The following is a 21,028-nucleotide window of genomic DNA, read 5'->3' on the forward strand; positions in this document are numbered from 1 at the left end:
TACATCATTTGAGAAATATGACTCTTTTAAATATAATTTTTAAATTTATGAAAAATAGAGATAGATATCATGTGAAGTAATCATTATTTATTATTTAGTAATGTATGTATCTCTCTAAGTAAAAAAGATAACATATTAAATATCCAAACAAAATAGAAAGGATAACATACATATTACAAAATATATTAAAATACGTAATTTATGTTAAACATCGTTTTCAACAAACACACTAAACATCGTCCACTAATTAAGTATTCAATCAATGGCATCCTAAAATAGTAGAGGTGGATCACGGCCAAACTTCTCAAAAATCAAATATTGCATCAATACTTCATCAGTCAAACTCATAAAAATTTTAGCAAAACTTTCATCCAATTGAAAGACTTTTATGACTTGTATTATGTCACATTTGTCTATTTTCATATAGTTTTTCTAAAACCAATTGCCAATTAATGTGAATTTGCATATTTAATGTTTCTTGAATCTCCATAACATTATCAATTATTTTAGACGATTCATCAATGCTTGATAGCACAATAATTCTCTCATCAATAGATTGGGTACATTTACACTGGATTTGTTAGATCCTCATTCGGTATTACGCTTAGAAGCATGACTTTTGCTTATATTTGTATCTTCACTTAAATTGTTAATCTCGTTCATACTTTCATACATTATTAATAATAAAATAAAAAAAACTTGTTATTACACTACAAAAAAAAAAAAGTTTTTAGTGATGGAATTATTCCATCACTAATTAGCAACGAATATTCGTTACTAAATTTTTGCAACGGGTTTGCGACTCTTTATTCTGTTGTTAATATTTTTTGAATTTAGTGACAGAATTAGCGATGGAAATTTCATTACTAAATAATTTTTAATATTTTTAATAAATTTTAAAATTTAGCTAGTGAATAAATCTGTCATTAAAAAAAATTAAATTAAAAATTTAAGACTTTAGCGATGGAAATTATCGTTCTCTAGAAAAGAAAAAAAAATTAAAAACTTTAGCGATAGAAAATATCTGTAACTAAAAACGAAAAAAATAAATAAATTAAAAACTTTAGCAACGGAAAATATTCGTCACTAAACAAGAAAAAAAATTAAAAACTTTAGCGATAAAAATTATTTGTCACTAAAAATGAAAAAATAAAAAATAAATAAATAAGTTAAAACATTAGCAACAAATTTATTTGACACTAAAAATGAAAAAAATAAATAAAAAAGTTAAAACTCTAGTGACGGAAGATATCAATCACTAAAAAAGAAAAAAAATTTAAAAATTTAAAACGTTAATGACAAAAAAATTCATCAATAAGAAAGAAAAAAATAAATTAAAAATTAAAAACGTTAGTGACAAAATAAATCCGTGGCCAAAAAAAATTAAAAATTTAAAACATTAACAACGGAACAAATTCGTTGATAAAAAAGAAAAAAATATATATTTTAACAACGAAATTTATATTTTTGACTCAATTTAATTAAATATATATTTTTTGTAATAACTTAAATTTTGTATTATTTTAATTACATCAAAGCACTTATATTTATCTTTTTTTTTACATATCAAAGTGGTTAAATATATTAAAAAATACAGATATTAAAATTAAATTAACTTAAAAATATAAATAAAGAAGTTGAAATTTGGCCATTAGCCAATGAAACGCACTCTTAGTAATTATAACATTACTTACTGTTGTTGCTATAATAAGTTAAAATCAATGAAAGTTCCGCCGGCGAGGGGTGTTGCGAGAATCGAACTCGCGACCTCTCGCACCCGAAGCGAGAATCATACCACTAGACCAAACACCCAGTTGCTGGCATAATGCATAAGTTATACGAACATAATAAGTTTACGATGGAGATCAATATTCAATCATCAAAGCATCACGTCGGTACAGGTACAGAGCAGCGAGGATTTGGAATTTGGGAATGGCGGGGCTGCAGCTCTCATCGTCCTCCCATCTGATTCTGCACCACATTCCCCGCCTGTCGCCGCCGCTAAATCTCTCTTTCCCTTCTTCACCTGTCCTCTCTTTCCTTCTCTTCAAGCGCCTCCCCGCCTCTCGCCTGCCGGCGCCCCCGCCTCAGCTTCGTTGCGTCTCCTCCGTCGCTTCTCCACTCTCTTCTCGCCCCCTTTCCTTCCCCTTGCCCGCCTTTTCTCTCTCATCGTCTCACGCCCCTCCACTCTCCGTTCCCAAAGCTCAACTGACTGTTGAACCCGAAATCAGCGGCGAATACTCGGATAACGATGAGTATGATAATGATGGTGATGATGAAGCTGTGGAAGAAACGACGGTTACGGACCCATCCGAGAGGCATTCGAGCTCGTCGCTTTCTACGGGAGGCGGAGAATCGGGGCCGGAGTTGCCGAATCTAACTGTGAAGGAAAAGAAAGAGCTGGCCTCTTACGCTCACAGCCTCGGCAAGAAGCTCAAATCTCAACAGGTGGGCAAGTCCGGGGTGACCGATTCAGTAGCGTCGGCTCTGATTGAAACCCTAGAGGCCAACGAGCTCCTCAAGGTACAAAATTACGGAATCTCTTGCTTTAGAGTCGACGAATTGTCTTTGTTTGTGACGAGATGTTAAGGGTTTTAGGGTTTCGTGGATTGTATGTAAAAGTGGCTATTCAATTATTGGACTTTTAACTTCTTTATCCCAAAATCTGGTGAAAGTATAGGCAGGAAGAAAGCTGAAGTGCAACCCTGCTTTTTGTATTCCGTGGCTCTTAGGAATTCAAGGAGATTCATCTTTTATGCAACCCTGGCCCTTGGGTTTTGAATTCTTGTCCATAGCATGCAGCATGTTTCTCACTTCTCTAGTTATTTTAGTATCCAAAGGGAATTGCTGAAGCAAACCCAATTCTGCATTTCAAAGATGGGGTTGGACAATGTGAGACCGAGTTATTTTGTGTTTGAGGAATTAATGGGTTTGAGAAATTAGATGTGCCAAACAAGGACTGGAAAAGTTGCTTTAGATGGATGGAGGTGAGAGCATTGCAAGGAGCAGTTGTTTGATTTACAGTGAAGATACCTGATTGATAACTCTGCGGTCCCTCCCTTTTCTTTTGTAACTGCTTGTCCCGAATCTAGATTTGCTATGATGATGCTCCAGATAACTCTATTGCTTAGTCTCCGCTTTCCGTTGGGAAGTATGTGTTTATTATATAGGAAGTAGAGTAGTCATTGGCATATCTGTCTGATAAATTCACTCAAACATGAAATATTTCTGTTGATAAACACAATTCTAATAAATAAACTGGCTTGTTAAAACAGATTAAAATACACAACAACTGTCCAGCGGAGTTGGAGGATGCGGTGAAGCAGTTAGAGCAAAGCACTGGGTCTGTGGTAGTTGGTCGGATTGGTCGGACCGTTATTCTTTACAGGCCCAGCCTGTCTAAGCTGAAGGCGGAGGAGAAGAAGAAACAGGCTCAGAGAATTTTCATGAGAAAACGGCAGAGGCTGACACTGAAGCCGTCATTTGAGGTCTTTGTACATTTATCATATTTATTTGATTATCTTCCAAAATCATTGTTTACGACATCTATTGCTGTGGCGCCTAGTTTGTGAAATGGGCCTGTGGTCTGAAACTACCTGTTTCTTTCTTCTCTCTCTGCACAAAATGCAGGATAACGGACCCCAACTCTCTGGGCGAGGTCGGCGGGGAAGTAGCAGATTTGTGAGCTCGTCTTGACATACATCGCAAACATCATCCTCTGGTACTACCTGGAGGAGCAGCCGCACCACTTTCTTGTCGACGTGAAATCCGGCATCAATGCTTCAGAGTAATGAGCTTGTTAAAGAGGAAAGCAATGGGGAAGAATGAAGGGTGTTTCTGAAGGTAGAGATAGAGATCCTCCTGATATGATACGAGCTTTGGCTGGGCTCAATGAAGACTTGACGCTTGAATTCACATTCTATTAGCATTAGCATTACGTTTGGCGGAGTGTGTATTCCTTTGCTTCCCTTGGAGTTGGCTGATTCCATATTGAACTTATATATTTTCCTGTTATAAATGTTGCGCACAAAAAATAAGGTTTGAAATACTGAAAATAAAATTATTAGAGGACCTAACAAAAGCTTTGACAAAATAGCAAGGGGTTGTTCAATAGAGAACACAAACTATAGGGATTTGAAATACTAAAAGATAAATTGCATGACTTGGGTGTGGAAATGGCTTGTACTATAAGAAGTTTTGAGTGAGATTTATTTTTATATTTTATTATGAATGTTTATAAACATAATAATCGAAGGTACTATAAATGTTAAAAGGGTATTGCTAATTCAATGTGAAGATACTAAATATTCCTAATCTAAAAATGATTTATTACTTAATATATAATAATATTTTAAATATAAATATATTTAAAAGTAAAAATGCAAAGGAAAAATATATACTTGAATTGGAGTTGCAGAAATTTCACTATTACATTGTTTTGATTATAATAATATATATTTCACTATTATATTGCAATAGTCAATACTCATAAGAGTACAACTAAATTTTATTTTAGAAGTCCAATAGGGCAAAAAAAGAAAAAAAAAATCAATAGAGGTTTTCATTAGGAGGGTGGATGAAATTAAATAAGTATTTAATTAAAAATAGATAAATATTAAATAAAAAAGGTGGAATATGAAATATAAAAACTTTATAAAAGATAAAGGTTATAAATAAAAATAATTATAAAAATTAAAATTCATATAACCGATAGAAGAAGATAGTTTGATAAAAATTTAATGTGATATTAAAAGTTAATTCCTTCGGTTCCTCCATGGCATGTGCTTGCTGCAGCACTGCAAAAGAAGCGCTTGCAAAGGGGCTTCAATAGGCAGGGAACTTATTTAAAAAATGAGCCCAAATGAGTTGGCATGGCTTCCAGCCGAGTTATGCCAGGTACAATTCGTTTTGACATATTGTCTACTTTCAACTAAATAAGTTGAGATTTACTTTACTTCAAATCAAATTGCATCCTTAGTCACGGGTCCACCAATTCAGAATTATATGCTACTATTAAAATGAGTTAGAAGGGGCCATAAATGAGTTAGCTATAAAGTGAGGGGCATGTCTCCCTCCTTTGAATCTGAAAAACCGAACCGCAAAAGAGTTGTTCAATCAAGGTCCGGCCGTCATATCCAGTTCGCTGGCTCCATCGGAAGCTCATAAAGCTAACATTTTGATGTTGGATATCTAAGCTGGAACCATATTGAAAAGAACATTAATACTACTAACAACCAGGCTTGTGATTATTAGCTCAATCGCATCTCTTTAAAAATAAGCTCGAGAGCAACTTCAAGAATTTACAGACCTTAAAAATTGAACAGTTAACAACTTACCTTGACTTGAACAAATGTAAAAGATGGTGAATTTAGAAATTTATGTAAGGGAGGCTAATTTTTTATTTTTTTAAAGTATAAAACTGTACATCCCAGATTTTAAAGTGAGTTGTAAATTTTTTTTTTACTAGGTTATTATTAACAAAATATTTTTTACATTAAAAAATTATTTTTGTATGTTAAAAATTATTTTAATTGTGAGGTGCGTGGGCTTCACAGGTGGATCCGCCACTGATTCTCGGTATGTATTCAAACCAAAATAAACCCCCCAACAACACACACACACACACAAACACGCAAATAATAATAATGATAATAATAAAAATTACAGACACACGAGTTGATGGAAATATTGGGAACTCATTGTATGTACCAGGCAGAGAAAAGCAGGCACACCGGTTATGTTCCATATATGCAAAAACAAGCACAAGCTCTCCCTTGCGAGTAGGTTAGTAACCGATAAAAAAAACCCAAAAAATATACAATTACAAACAGCAAGTGCTATTAACTCAATGCAGCATTCTATTTTAATACACTTCAGTCATCTTACTTGCAAGAACACGGTCCCGTCTTTCAATGTAATTATATGGGAACCAACCCGCTTTCCCTTTGCATTCTCCTTCTGCCCAGCCATTGTTCGATACCTGTAAATATAGCAGAACATAGCCATGTATTTGATTTTGGACATAAAGAAAAGGCAGGATTTTGTGGCAAGCTAGCAGCAACATTGTTAATTCTTTGGTCACAAGGGAGAATTTCACACAGATGAACACCATAAGAGGATTTGAACTATAATGAAAGCCTGGTTAAAAGAGTAAATCTGAAGAATAAGTTATGACATCAGAGAACTGCACTTTCCTAGAGTCTGCGGCACCAGATCTAATAATGACGTAAGACATTTATAAGAGATAAGTGATAGTAATTAAGCAAAAAAGAATATTGAATAATAACTTGAGCCATGGGGATTTTTATATCTGAATCTTGACAAAGCTTTGTAAAATCTTTGATTAAAAAACAGCCACACCAGCGTCCCTAGCTGCATAATCCAGTTTCACACAAGCATTGTGATGTAAATCTCTATAAGGAATACTATAGCTTTATATTTCATCCAAAAAATCATGCATACAGAATTTATTTTCTGTTCATGGAATAAGCAGCAAAACGAGTTATCTGTCCAACACAGATTAAAGAAACAAGAATCTGAAGTAGAAACTTCAATGCTGTTTTTGTTTCAACACCAAAGTTGGGATGTTATAAAAGAAAATATTTGATAGCATATAAAACTATTAGGGCAACAAATACATTGATAAACAGATTAAATGGGAAATATTTTCTATTATGCCCCGTTTATTTCACTTTTTGCTGGTGTGGCCCATGCAGAGAAACCTGGTTGATTCAATGCATAACTAAATTGTATAATCAATTCCTGATTGAAATCTGAGATGGAAAAAATATCCAAGGATTTATCATGGATGGGTATAGCAAAAGGCATAAATTATAGAAAGTCAAATTAAGGTCACTGCAAACCTTTCGGACAACAACATAATCACCAACTGACAGATTAAGCTCCACATCAGATTCTGCTTGATATGAGTAAATTGCCTGCAGCAAGATGGAAGATGTGCAAACAAGAGATTTGAAAGCAATTACAAAGATTGGAGTAATTCTCAATCATTCACTAAGTGGAACAAATATTGACATTTGCTTACCTCTCCCAAAAAGTAACTTATGCTGTCAGTTGATCCATTATGTGTTGGAGAAGTAAACACACCATTGACTTCCTCGTATGCTGGTGGTGGAGGCATACTATCCACAGTTGAACTAGGAGGCGCTTCAATGCGTTGCCTTTCTGACGTCATCTGTTGATGGCTAAATCCATCAGATTTTAGGTGCAAAACATGTAATAGCAATAAAAACTCTTAGATAAAATGCAGGACAAAGGAAAAGAAATGTTGGGGGACTGGGATTTGTTTCAAAGAGCATAAGTAGCCTATGAAGCTCAAACCATCTAAAATGGGTGCCCTATGGGCATCCAACATGTATCCAATCCACATGCATATTACATGTGCCAAAAGTGATGGTGAGTCCATAAGTGATGGCTTGTGAGATAAATCAAAATGCATACACACAAAGTGGCATGTCAAAGCAATTAATTTGCGGGGTCTACTTAGAAGTCGAGGGATGGAAATATTTATTTCCTTTTCTATTTCCTTTATTATAAATGTAGTAGATGTTGATTGGTGTTTTTAAAATGTCAAACATATTATATTATGATCTTTTTTGACTTATGAATTAACCTATTTTTCATATTTAGTAAGTACTGTAATATTCTACTTTGCAGATATTATTTACATAAATATAACTAGAAAAAGGACATCAATATATAATTGTTTTGCCTTATCCCTGCCATACCTTTAACCTCATCTTTTCAAGTGGCCTTATATTGTATCGACATCTAAGCTTGTAGCATGCTTCTTAATAGGTTAATAGTCACATACCTCATCTTCAAGCTGATCAAGTATCTGAAGAACTCTCTGATGGTAGGTCCGCTCAGATTCAACCTACGAAACAGAAGGGCAAAAATTTGCTTAAGAACAAATCTTTAAAAAGATTCCCATATATTTATGGAGGGATATATATATATATAATAAATCGTGTTGAGTCAAGATATGAGATCATTACCATGGCTATGAGCCGCTGGAGGGTCAACCTCTGTTGTTGAGCTTCAACAGCAGACATAGCTGCAGCAGCTTCTTTCCCCAGTATTGCAACATTTGATTTCATATCTTGTAGTTTTGATTCTGCTGCTTCAAGTTTCAAAGCAATGTCAGGATTACACATTCCTTCCCTCACTTTAGCTTGACGTTTGGAAACTTCAATGGCCTGTCTAGGTTTGAGAGACAATAAAATGACAGGATTGTAAAAATAAACTTTGATGTTAAGCAAGCATCTTTAAACATCTTGTGTTCCACTGGAAGACAATTGACATAAAACTACTTCCAAAATAATCCAGACCATAATAGTGAAAGAACAACAGGAGCCATATAACAGCTTAGTGCTAAAAGACCAAAATTGAGAGAGATAGAAAGACAGACACGCACACAGCAGAGAGACATGGAGGGAGGACAAGGAAAAATAAAAAGCAATTTCAGTGAAGAATGTTTTGCCAGGAAGAAATGCGCAAAGATAAATGAATTCAAGCACTCTAGTAAAATCATATATAAAATACCTGAGCTTCAGCTTCTTGTCGCATTCGATCATAACGTTGAGCAAGATGTCTAGCATCGTCTAGTGGAGCTCCCATTACCATTGCTCTTAGTGGCTCTGCAACCTGGCAAAAAGTCATCAGATACAAGTCAAGCAATTCACTGAAAGCCCTTGTCACTAGGAGGAGGGAGAAAATAGAGTAGAAAGAGAGTTCATTTCTAGTAGTTGAATCAATTAGGCTAGAGACACTTGACACTAACTTGTGGAGTATTAATGTCACAAGAATAAGACGTGCAGCTCGTTTAGAATGCATCATCATATCCAACCATGCAGATGATGCCAGATGGACAACAAGACATTCTCTCTGAGAGAAGAACATTCTTAATTAACCATCCAATCAAAGGTTATTTATTGAAAGTGGCTTCATATAAGGTTTGGTTATTCCAAAGTCATGCTGTTTCTCAAACTTTGGAAATCACACGATAGCCCCAGTCAAAACTTTATTATCTTGGAATTGCCAGGTTCCCAGTTCAAACTTTGTCATCACCATTTGAGCTTATATAATCTTAAACAAGATCCTAGGTTTCTGTCAGATGACTCAAATATTTTTAGCTATATATTTAAGTATGTGACCAAGTACCTATGTATGAACCAATTGAGCAACATTGCTGCTTGACCAATTGATTATGTCACTCACCAATATTTCCTATTCTTTCTCAGAGTAGCAAGGTGTAAACCAACATTTAATGAAAATTTTATATTACTTCTCCAAAACAATAGACTTGAGAATTGATATCTAAGCACTATTGAAAAGTGTGGTTAAAAATTGTAAGTGGTCTATGCAGTTACATAATATAATTTTTCTCAATTTATACAGCACCCAAAAAAAAAAAGTTTGTACAACATTCAATCTCTAGCAGGTTGTCTTAAAATGATGGCCACACAAATGTCTTAACACTGTGAGAATACAAGCAAAATTCATGCAAAGTGTCCATGTACATACCTCAAGCACAAAAGTGCAAGTACTAGATGAGTTAATGCATCATTAATTATGGTTGTACCATCAGAAATATTGTTAATACATCATCCGACAAAATCAGGAAGCACGGGCTGCATATTGTTTTATTTGGTAAAGGAATCTTATTTTTGGTCATAGCAGCATGATTGAATAAAAGCACACTCAATAGGTCTAACAAATGAGTAGACTCTAAAATCTATTAAAAAATATGAATTCTCCCTTTTTTAACTCCTTTGATTTTTGGTGGAACTCACAGGTTATGTCAACTAAGGAAATGGTGACAAGGCAGCTCTAACCTTGGATGAAAAGAACAGTATAATAATACAGAATGTAGGAATAATTCCTCTTAATGGCTCCTAAAACAGAAACAAAAAATTATAACCTAAAAAAGGGGCACAATGAGAGAGGTGCCTGTCAAATGCCCTCTCAAATTACTAAATTCTGCAACAATAACATTTTGGTACAAGAAGAAAAAAAAATGTATATCAAACCTGTGTACCAAGGGCCTTTAAAAGGTTTCCATGCTCCTTCTCCATTTGAGCACGAGCTCGAGCAAAACTTAATGCAGCTTTTGATAGGGTATTACCACTAGTGCACGTATTATCAACGCCATATTTCCTAGAATCTTCTGACAACTTAGTTCCTGCAAACAAGTTGATATGAACATCAAAGCCCTTCACATCAAGTGAACCAGAATACTAGTACATGAAAATCAAAGATTCATCAAGACACCTATCTCGACTTGCTTAGAACCAGTAACGATGTAACCTTCTACTCCTCGAACAATATCTCTTTGAAAGTGCTGAAACATAAGGGTAAACATTTTGAGGAATAAGATAAAGATTCTCAGAGTTAACAGAGAGCCCAGCCTAAGAGAGAAGTTACAATAGATCAAGTAACCTTAGCAGCACGAGTTGATATGTAAAGTTTCTCTAGTTTCTGATGCTGCTGGAACTCTGCCTCATCAGTGACAAAATTATCTGAACCTCCATATCCCCCAGCCCCAAATTGCTTTAGGACAGCCTGAAGTTAAAGTTTATCATTGTTAGTTAATTAATCTCTGACTTTATAGCACAAGAGGTAAAGGAATAAAAGCCTATTTTTTCAATTGTTGAGGATACAATAGACATTTCCAAATTTGAAATTCCAGTAGTTGCTTGTATGAGATGGCACTGGACACAGATTTCAGAATATGGGCTCATAAAACATAAATAAATAAGAAGAAAACAAATATTATGGCATAGATAATATTTTTACATTGATGTAAACCTTCAACAGTATTATGTGACATAAAAGTTAAAACACTTTTTAACTACTCATCTATAGAGAAAAACTCTATTTTCCTTTGTATTTTTTGGCAACATTGAAGTGAAAAAAATAATTTGTGGAACCAACGTCCTTTCATAACATTGTTAGACATATTACTTTGGTGAAATAGGGAGCCTTGTAAAGGTTAGACATAGCATTGTCAGACCAATGCTCGCCTTCTAAATATGAGAACAACAATTTCTATTTCTTTTTACAGGAGGGGCAAATAAATCAATTCAAAACGTTTTCCACATTGGTTAACAATTAATGATGCCCGCTTCTAGCAAGACCAACAAATAGTTATATGAACTGTAGAGATGGTAGAATCATAAATGTGTAGAGCCTCGTGTCATATTCAAGGACATGAAGGATGTGTCTGAGCTCATAGAACTCCTAATATCTCAACCCCACGCCATTTAACTGAAAGATTGGAGGATTCTTCAAGTAAATTCATCATATTTTGGCTGAGCTATCATACAAAGCCAAACTATTTTATCATCAACATCTTTAAATATCTAAAATTGGAACCTTCATCTTGCAAATACAAGGCATAGTCCCAGCTTTAAGTTGTTGCATTGACTAAATGAGAAATACATTCTATCCTCAGCCTTTTCTGGTTTTCCTCAGATTGAAATGTTGTTTCAGTACTGAATGTGTTGGCTTGATGATAAATTTACTTATAAAAGACTATTACATTTCATTTGTCCTCTTTGCACTATTGGCACAACACACAATCCAAATAAACAGAAAAGGCATATAATTGTCTAAACATCGTTCCTACACAACATTCAGATTACTTGGACAGGAAATCCACAATGCACCAACATAACAAATTCATATTTCACCATCCAATATTACTTGAAATTGTCAAAACTCACGTTCTCACAATGAAAATCTTACATAACTCTGCAATTCGAAATTCAACGGCGTTGCAAAGGTCCAGATCTTATAGTCAAAGTACTTAGGGACCAATCTGACCCAACCAATACAGCCAAAATCGCAACAATCACAATGAGTTCATAAGCTGAAGATTACCTAAACCTACGCATCAGCGTGAATCCAACAAGGAACTATAGAACTGAAGAACATGTTCAACATCGAGAAAACAAAATGATTACAACTTATAAACGGATCTGCACGAATAAGCACTTGATCTCATCAATCATTCGCGCGATCAACTTAGGGCTTAAACGGCGTAAAAGAAAGTGAACGGAATACGTATCATATCGTGTCATGTAAAGAGAGAGAGAGAGAGAGAGAGAGAGAGAGAGAGAACCTGCTGTTGACGAGCGACCTGTTCCCGGAGCTTTGTGGCCTGTTTCCTGATTGCTTCCATTCACGAATTGAAAGACGGTCGGGAGAGAGAGAGAGAGAGGATCAAGACGAAGTTCCAGAAGCAATTGAGGAAGGTCGTCGGAGATTTGTCCGAAGTACACGCAGCTGTACAGTGTCCGAAAATGCTTCGTTGGAGACCTCGAACGGCTGTCCCCTTTGTGGGTTTTTTATTTATTTAAATTTACATCCGCACCCCCGTCCACTCCAATATTAACGCAAACACCACCTTCGTCCAACTCGCCCCTAGATTTAGTTATGTAACATCCTTTGTGTTGAGTCCCATCACATTCAACCAAGTTGGCCATTATTGGGAGGAACGGGATATACTACTTAGAGTTGCAAATGGGTTGGGCGGTTCATAGGCTTGTCAGGCCAGCTCGCCTCTTAACCCAATCTAGTATTGTAGCAATTGGGTCGTATAGGGTTAGTATTTTGTGGCATGCGACTCAGTCTATAAAAAATAAAGATGATGACTAAAATATGGGTGATCCACCAAAATGGTCCACCAAAATAGGGGTGGCCTACCAAAATGGCATGACTTGGTCCGTTTTGACCTATTTATTAAGGGTCATAGGGTCGTATCAGACCTCCATTTTTACTAGTCGGCCCTATCCTGTCCCGCATCTTTCGTGAGCCAAGCAAGAAACGGATCAGGTTGGGTCGAGCCAAGCCAACCTGTCTATTTTCCAACTCTAGTACTAATACAGTTTACTTAACAATATGAAAATTATTGAATTTAAAAGCACTTGCACATATCTATTCTCCTGTTGGTATCAAGTTTATCTAACGTAAGGAGAAGGGATAAAGTCCAGAACTCTCTTTCATTTTGTTCACGTCAAACAAATGTTATATTACTTGACACGAACAATATAACATTTTCATACACTTGTAATGTCACATGAGATCTTGTGATATGTCCTTGATTCTTATTTACATTGCAAATATTATTTTTCCCAACTAAATACTCCCTCACATTGGTATGGGATCACTTTTATATGTCCATTTAAAATGAGAATGACACTGAATTATGTGATTATTAGCCAAATATTTTCCTTCCAAAAATAATTTATTTTGAAAAAGTTATAATAATTAGACTGTGAGTTAACTTAATTATATATTTAAAGTCATTTATTTTATTAAGATTAGATAACTTCTTTAAGTGTAATAACTATCCGTTTTGTTATTCTTTTGTTCATTTGTTTTTTTTTTTGGGTTAATTTATTACACATATAATTAGTGCAATTGCGTTGACTAGTGCAAGGCATTACCCGGTGCGAGTGAGTGAGTTAGGATTATATTGTGAAGTCATTTTCTTTTTTAAAAAACCAACACCATGTATTATTTTCAAATTAGATAAATAATAATGTTAATTGTTTAGGATATTTATTAAAACCTTAATTAGAAGCCATTTAACTCAGCATTCTCCACCAATCAATAATCTAAAATCACACCACTCAAATTTGAGACCTAAAAAACTGTAATTCTTAAATAAACTATAATTTTAATTGAAAGCGTAGAGTTTAGAATATAAAAATCGTGATCTTAGGTTATGATTGAGAGGGCTATTTTTTTGTTAGTATAGGGTATATATAGTTCAAATAAGATATCACATCAAATTGTAAGACACCAATTACCTTTGTCCGTTATAGTCATTTTAAACCACTTACTGTTAGGGACAATACTCTGAAGTTATGGGCCTTATGGCCAAGTTCAAAAGTAGCTTTTGAAGTGTTTGTTTACAGTATTATTATTATTATTATTATTATTATTATTATTATTATTATTATTATTATTATTATTTTGTATTCAAATTTTGTTTTTAGTAAGAAAAATAAAATTTGAACCTATATTTTCATTTTTAAATATCCTATTCAAAAATCCAAAAATAAAAATAAACAATGTCATTTTGTAAATTTATTTGTATTACGAAAATAAAAAAATCTTCACATGGAACGGCACATTTTTAAGTCCATATAATATAATCTGAATTTTGATATATATTAATTTTGAAAACAATTTATTAAATAGTTTTTCATATTTTTAAAAGTCAAAAACTCATTTTAAAATACTTTCAAGAACTCAAAATATAAGCTAAGTTTTTTACTCAATAAATTATTTATAAAAAAACAATCAAATGCAATTGTATTATTCTCCGCTTAAAAAAAAAAAAAACACACATCCTCGTACTCGTTCGCAAAATTTTGATAATCATTTATGACTCCAAGTTGAAGCTTAAAAACAAAGCGATGCATGCTCACGCGCTTTGAGATGCCACGTGCAAACGCAAAACGAAGAGTGGAAGATTAGATTCATATATATATAAATCAGTAGAAAAAACAAAATTATTTTAACTTACAAGTCAGTCAAGTCACGCACTAACAGTAACAGGCTTTTATTTTATTTTATGCCGCCCGGACGGACATTGGATAAACATGTCGTTGTAATGCCAGTCAGCATCACGGTGGCTGCCGCGTGTTTGACGCTTCATCATCCACTTGCCATGTGTCGAGGAGCGGCTCGCCCGCCGGAAAAGAAGCTTCTTCCGTTCCGCCATTTGGCTAACGCGTCGTAATATTTGGGAGAATAAGTAAGCCTTGTGATGCTGTTTTGTTAATTGGAATCGAAAAGCTAGGTTTGAATGCATTTAGGGTTAGCCACCCAAATTTCATTAAAAGTCAACCTTTGACGGAGAATCCCTTTAAGTCAGTAGGGATTATCTAACATCCATTCCTACATTTGTAAATCAAGACATTCTTTTTAATCAAAACTTGATTTTTTTTTTTAATATTATTTGAGATTTTATATGTATGTTTCCAAACAATCGTCTATTTTATTAAGATATAGAATACGTTTTAATTTTTTTTATTCTTTGATGTCTGGTTAATAAAAAAAAATAAAACATATTTTATATCAAATGCTGGAAAATGACTTACCGGTTCAAAATTAGTAAGTTATTTTTCTTTACACTAAAATTAATGAAATTATTTTTCCATCTTCAAAATATTTATATATACGTATATGTATATATATGTACATATGTGTATGCATGTGTGATTATATATATTGTTGATTAGAAAAATACGAGTTTTTTAAAAAAATATATTTTTTATTAAAAACTCTTGTAATATGATTTTGATATTTAGTGATTGTAGTTAAAATAAAAGCAGTGATAACAACAAGTAATCACAAATTATACGAAAATTTTTATATAAGTTTGACTCTAAGAGTTTAGTCTTTTTTCTTAAAACTATACTTGAGATTTTACGAAGTAAAATATATTATTAATTTTTAATTTGAGTTAGAATTAACATTTAATCATTTACTTAAAAAACTAATATATATATATATATTCTTAAAAAACTAATTGTTACAAAGAAGAGCAATTTTGAAATTAAAAAGATCTATAGCCTTTTCTAGACTGCAACCTAATTCATTTCAACATCTGTAAGTATCTTTGTTTATAAAAATATTATAAATATATTTTGTACAAGAAAAATATATGAATTTGAACAATTTTTTAAATAAATCAGATAAAGTTGGGAAAATGTACAAAAAGGCAACCTCATATTAGAATTAAACATAAGATTTTTTAAAACAAAAAGTTTATAGGAGTGAGACAATAAGATCGGATAAAACATCAAAATATGCAAAAAAGAGGACAAATGTGAAGCCAAAACAATTTTTTTCAAAAGAGATTTTACTTTTTGCTTGGGGATTTGAAAATGGAAAGATAAACTTATCAAATTATAATTTTAAAGTGGAAGACAAAAAAAAGGAACATCTATTTGACTTTTTTTTTACATGCAATTAAAAAATTTCAAAATTAAGAGAATCAAAGATGTTAGTTGGATTTCGATTAATTGAAATTATCACTTTAGTCAACTTAAATTGTTTAAAAATCTTTTGCACAACTTTAATTGAAGTTCGATCAACTTAAAATCAAAAGTTAAGATTCTGAATAACTTCGGTCGACTTAAGTTAATATTAAGTCAACTAAATTTATGCAAAATCTAATACTAACTTGCTGCTTTACTTAAGTTGACTTCAGTTAACCATAAGTCAACTTACGTTACTTAACCATAATTTTTATTTATTTTTTATATTTAGTTGATTAAAATAATTTATTTTTATTTTTATCTTAATAAAATATTTTAATTATCATCAAAATCTTGTTACCCTAATTGAGCTTAACAAATATGTACATGTGTATATATACATATTTCTTTATAGAAATAATATGAAGATATCTTGACCAAAGAATAAAATAGTTTATTAGTTTTGCATAAAATTTGGAAGTAATAAGTTAATTTATATATTATGGTGTAAAAATAATTTTATAGATTTTTATCAACTAAATACTAACAAATAAAAAAAATTGAGAGAAGATTTTATACTTAAACAAACAAACAGAGCCTTAATTGAGTTTTGTTTATATAGCATTCTCTCACGAGTTTTTCCTTTTTCTTGAAAAATAAAGTAATAACCTACTTGCTTAATTTTTGTGGATAATTTCATTTGCAAACTAGGGGTGGGTATAAAATTAAATATTTAATTAATTTAGCAGTCAACCCAGGCGCCAAACAGGATTCCATGCCGTCCGGTCCGGATCCTTATACAGCAAGCATGTGTAATAATAATATAATTTTATGTAAATGTATCTATCCAGTGAAAATAATAATAATAATAATAATCATAACGTAAATATCAGTGTCACGGTGGCTGCCCTGCCCTGTCCTGCCGCGTGTTCATTTTGACGTACTGTCGTCCACGATCCATTTGCCATTTGTCAATTGTCCAGAGGCGGCGCGCCCGCCGGATTGAAGCTTCCTCTTTTTTAAACAACTAATTACTCTATTTATTTTTAAAAAATTACATAAAATATTTTTTATTTATAAATAAAAGTAAAAATTGAAAATTTATCATATTAACTGATATTTTATATCATAAAAATCTTATTTTATTTTATATTTAGCTTCTTAAACTCTAAAGACATTCCAGAAAACAATGGTTTGATTTTAATTAATTACAAAAAAGAAAAGAAAAGAAAAGAAAAGAAACACGAGGATTTAGCTACGTAAGCAGATTTGGTTCATGAAGACAAATACTTCTTCAAAAAGAATCTATCGAAAGGTTAATATTAATTGATGAAGAATCTTTTTCAAAAATATTCTAAAAAAGAATAAAAACTAGATAATTTAAGATTCTAGATGTTCCTAAATTCCACCCACAGTAAAATCCTTATCAACTGGGAACTCTTAAGCTTATTCCTTCCCAACTTATCTTAATTAATTTATCCACCCGAATTTATTAATTTATTTATTATCTCAGATTAAAATTAAACTGGATTTGGATTTTGATTTGATTTGATTCGGATGAATTACTTATGGTATCTATCTTATCTTTAATTTAATATATATATATATATATATATATAAAACCAATGCCACTATTAGAGCCAAATGTTGTACTTGTGAAGAAGAAGAAGAAGAAGAAGAAGAAGAATTGAAGGGTTATGATCCTTTTGATTGAATGTTCTGTCGGGTACGCAAACTGCTTCCATCTTGACGCCTCTTTCCTTTCTTATTGATTTCTTGTTTTGCATAACAGATAAGGAAGCTTTAGTTCGTGACGTCATCTGTAAGTACATATTGCTCTTTTTATTTTTTTATTTATTTATTTTTAAACGTTGCTTGTTTGTTTACCAAAGAAAATAGGAAATGATGGGTATATAAAGCACTCTATTAGCTAGGTAGCATATAAGTTTCGATTTTTAATAAATAAATCAAACCAAATTAAAATTTTAAAATTAAAGTAACAATTTCATTTTGGGTTTGACTCATTGAGCAGCCTAATTTGGGTAGTGCTATATACAGTTCGATTTTTTTTATTTTAAATTTGGTAATATATATAATATAATTCAATTTGGGTTGATTCCGTTATGTTTCTCTAATATTATTATAATAATTATAAACCTTTTAAGTCCAAATCATCACTTTTTTCTTTAGAAACAAATTAGAACTGATTGAATGTTATCCAAATCAAACCTTTTAGTACAATTTACGTTATGAAATAGCACAAGTCATTAACGTAAACTTAACGAGGGGAACGAGTTGAAGTTCTAAAGTTTGTCCCAATCGTCGATAGGCACGCAAATGGCTCTGTGTGTGTGTTGAGAGTATTTAAAATATATTTTAATTATTACTAATAAAAGTCATTAAATACTTTTTCCCGTTACTCTTAAGAAATGGGTTTGAAATTTCAAAGCGCAAACATGGGCCGCCGAGAAATTGACAAAACAGCACGTGAGCGAGCGAGCGGAGAAAGGGTCACGAGACTTAGGCTACCAAACATAGAGGAAGAAGAAAGTGGGCTATTTTGGTCAATTCAGAAGACAAATCTACGGTGAAAGTATGCAGCGGGCCAACCCGACCCCAACCCCACAGCTCATCTCGCTCTGTAAATTACTGTCACATACGTAACGCGTGGAGAAAATCAAAAAAGAAGAGCCATTATCCCTGCGCCTTTTCCGCCATAACCTTTTCCCCTATTTCTGCAGCTGTGAATTTGGTCAGGTTCTTCTTCCTGTACTTTCTGTTGTTTTGAGGATTTGGAAGCTGAAGAGTGCGGAGATGGCGTGGATGGAAACTAGGGCACTCAAGTCCAGTTTTCTCTCGGAATTAGCCGCGATTTCGGACGAACAGGTTTTGTTGGTGGATGATTTGGGGGGTTTCGATGGAGTCGCTTGCGGTTCGTCCGACGATTGTTGGGTGGATGGGTTTCTTGACCTCTCTAACAAAGATTTTGAGGAGGGTTTTGTTGAAGAAGAAGAAGAAGAATCGGAAGAAGACGAAGATGAAGATGAAGAAAAGGGCTCTGCTTCCTTGTCCTCTCAGTTCCGGGTTGATTATGACGAGAATTCTAATTCCGGCACCGGCGACTCCGGCTCTTTCCACGGCCTTCCGGTAACCATTTATTGACCTCTGTAACAATTATTTTGGCAGTTTCTTTTTTTCTTTTCTTTAGAAAAGAGACTCTTTACTCCGGTGAGACGTTCGATTTTTGCTTTTGTAACGGTACATATGCTACCTAAGAGAATGACTAGCCTCTTGAAGTTTGAAAATTTAACATCCATGTCGTAGACTATATATATTATATATATATGACACGAAATAATACTTGGTATGTTGTTTTTTGCATCATTGAAAATCATGGACTGAAAAAGTTGATTTTTTCAGGTTGGTGATTTCGAGGACCTTGAATGGTTGTCTCAATTTGTGGACGATTCTGGATCAGAGTTATCGCTTCTGTGCCCCGTCGGTGATTTCAAAGACCCAGCGAAGGGCAATTCGGTAAACCGGCCTGAACCGGAAAGTCGACCGACGGTTCATGGAACTCCTTTACTATGCGTACCGTCTCCGAACCCGGCCAAACCGAGAACCAAACGGTCCAGACCCGCTGGAAGCGGTTGGACCAGCGACTCGTCTTCAACTATGTCCTCTCCGAGCCGGTCTTCTTCAACATCTATCTCCTCAATCTCGAACCCGGTTCAGGCCACCGAGCCGGCCGCCACCGACTTAGATTTAAAACCGCCGGCGAAGAGGCAGAAGAAGAGACCGTCGGGTGAAACCGGTGGCGACGCGGGGCAGCGGCGGTGTACCCATTGCCAGGTCCAGAAGACTCCGCAGTGGCGGCGCGGTCCGCTTGGACCGAAGACTCTCTGTAACGCTTGCGGTGTTCGATATAAATCCGGCCGGCTGCTCCCGGAGTACAGACCGGCGTGTAGTCCGACATTCTCCGGCGAGGTTCACTCGAACAGTCATCGGAAAGTGTTGGAAATGCGGCGGGGGAAGGAGGTCCACGAGGCCGATTCCGGTTTGTCTCGATTGATTCCTAGTTTTTAATGGTTAGATCAGGTTGGTCAGTGTTAATTTATATATTTAGATAGTGGGTCAAGTTTTTGAGGGAGGGGTGTCTCCGTCTCGTCTTCCCCCCCCTTTATGCTTTTGCTAGCTCTCTCTCTCTCTCTCTTTAGGTTGTTGTTATTCATTTGTTCTGTAATTCTGTAGTTTAGTACTTTGTTTGTTTATTTAATATAGAAATCTAGTTTTTAAGTCTGTCTGACTGAGGTCGTCCAGTTTGGTAGATTTTTTTGTTTTTGTTTTCATTAAATATTTTGAAAAATCAAAAATACTTTTCATTCTTCAACTGTCCTTGACTTTCTCTCTCTTTGTTTCTTCTAACTTAAATGAACTCATTTGCGGCCATTCAAAATTTTTTATAAATTTTTTTTTATAAGGTAGTATTTGTAAAAAACAATATATATATAAAAAATATTATAAATTTTTATTTTTTTAATATATTTATTAAATTTATTTAATAATTTTTAAAAAATAACCTGCGTAACTTTTTATTTAGATTTTTTATATATGTTTCTTTCTCTTTTTTCAAAATAAATATATTTTAGTTTTTATAGATAAAAAAATAATATAGTACATTTTAAAAAGTTTAACAAATAATTTAATAAAAATTTTAGAATATTTTTTAATTTTATTTTGATTACAAAAAATATTAGAATCTTACTAAAATAAATTAAACTTATATTAAATTTAATAAAACTTAACACAGAATAATTAAAATTTAAAATTAGAAATATATTAAATGCCTTTAGCGACTTGAAAAGAGGATAGAAGTAGCACTAGTGGTGTAGTGGTTATCCAATTAATCTATAGTTAGTGGAATGTAAGCTAAAATTTGAAAATGCAGTCTAATCTCATTAGTGGAAGCAATTCAAATAAAATCAACTTAGCACGAACTATTTAATAAA

At 33.5% G+C, this 21,028-nt stretch overlaps 3 protein-coding genes and 1 non-coding gene across 4 annotated transcripts; 2 read left to right on the forward strand and 2 right to left on the reverse strand.

The window, feature by feature from the left end:
* Positions 1-1,740: 1,740 nt before the first annotated feature.
* On the reverse strand, positions 1,741-1,812 carry TRNAP-CGG (transfer RNA proline (anticodon CGG)). The gene has a single exon. It is a non-coding gene; the product is annotated as a tRNA-Pro (tRNA).
* Positions 1,813-1,895: 83 nt separating this feature from the next.
* Positions 1,896-4,018, forward strand: LOC127795311 (uncharacterized). Its single transcript, XM_052326917.1, has 3 exons — positions 1,896-2,523; positions 3,276-3,488; positions 3,631-4,018. Exons 1-3 carry the CDS (start codon positions 1,933-1,935, stop codon positions 3,694-3,696), a joined length of 870 nt encoding a protein of 289 aa, XP_052182877.1. The 5' UTR covers positions 1,896-1,932; the 3' UTR covers positions 3,697-4,018.
* A 1,658-nt stretch (positions 4,019-5,676) lies between these two features.
* On the reverse strand, positions 5,677-12,371 carry LOC127790606 (SH3 domain-containing protein 2). The gene is made up of 10 exons (XM_052320184.1): positions 12,146-12,371; positions 10,462-10,584; positions 10,294-10,363; positions 10,053-10,204; positions 8,566-8,667; positions 8,019-8,219; positions 7,835-7,897; positions 7,046-7,195; positions 6,864-6,938; positions 5,677-5,980 (listed from the first exon to the last, which is right to left on the reverse strand). The coding sequence occupies exons 1-10, from the start codon at positions 12,203-12,205 to the stop codon at positions 5,864-5,866; spliced, it is 1,113 nt and encodes a 370-aa protein (XP_052176144.1). The 5' UTR covers positions 12,206-12,371; the 3' UTR covers positions 5,677-5,863.
* Positions 12,372-18,611: 6,240 nt separating this feature from the next.
* LOC127795781 (GATA transcription factor 7-like) lies at positions 18,612-20,318 on the forward strand. Its single transcript, XM_052327676.1, has 2 exons — positions 18,612-19,166; positions 19,440-20,318. Exons 1-2 carry the CDS (start codon positions 18,834-18,836, stop codon positions 20,103-20,105), a joined length of 999 nt encoding a protein of 332 aa, XP_052183636.1. The 5' UTR covers positions 18,612-18,833; the 3' UTR covers positions 20,106-20,318.
* Positions 20,319-21,028: the final 710 nt, after the last annotated feature.

The sequence above is a fragment of the Diospyros lotus genome, chromosome 1 (genome assembly GCF_014633365.1).
Source record: "Diospyros lotus cultivar Yz01 chromosome 1, ASM1463336v1, whole genome shotgun sequence".
NCBI lineage: Eukaryota > Viridiplantae > Streptophyta > Magnoliopsida > Ericales > Ebenaceae > Diospyros > Diospyros lotus.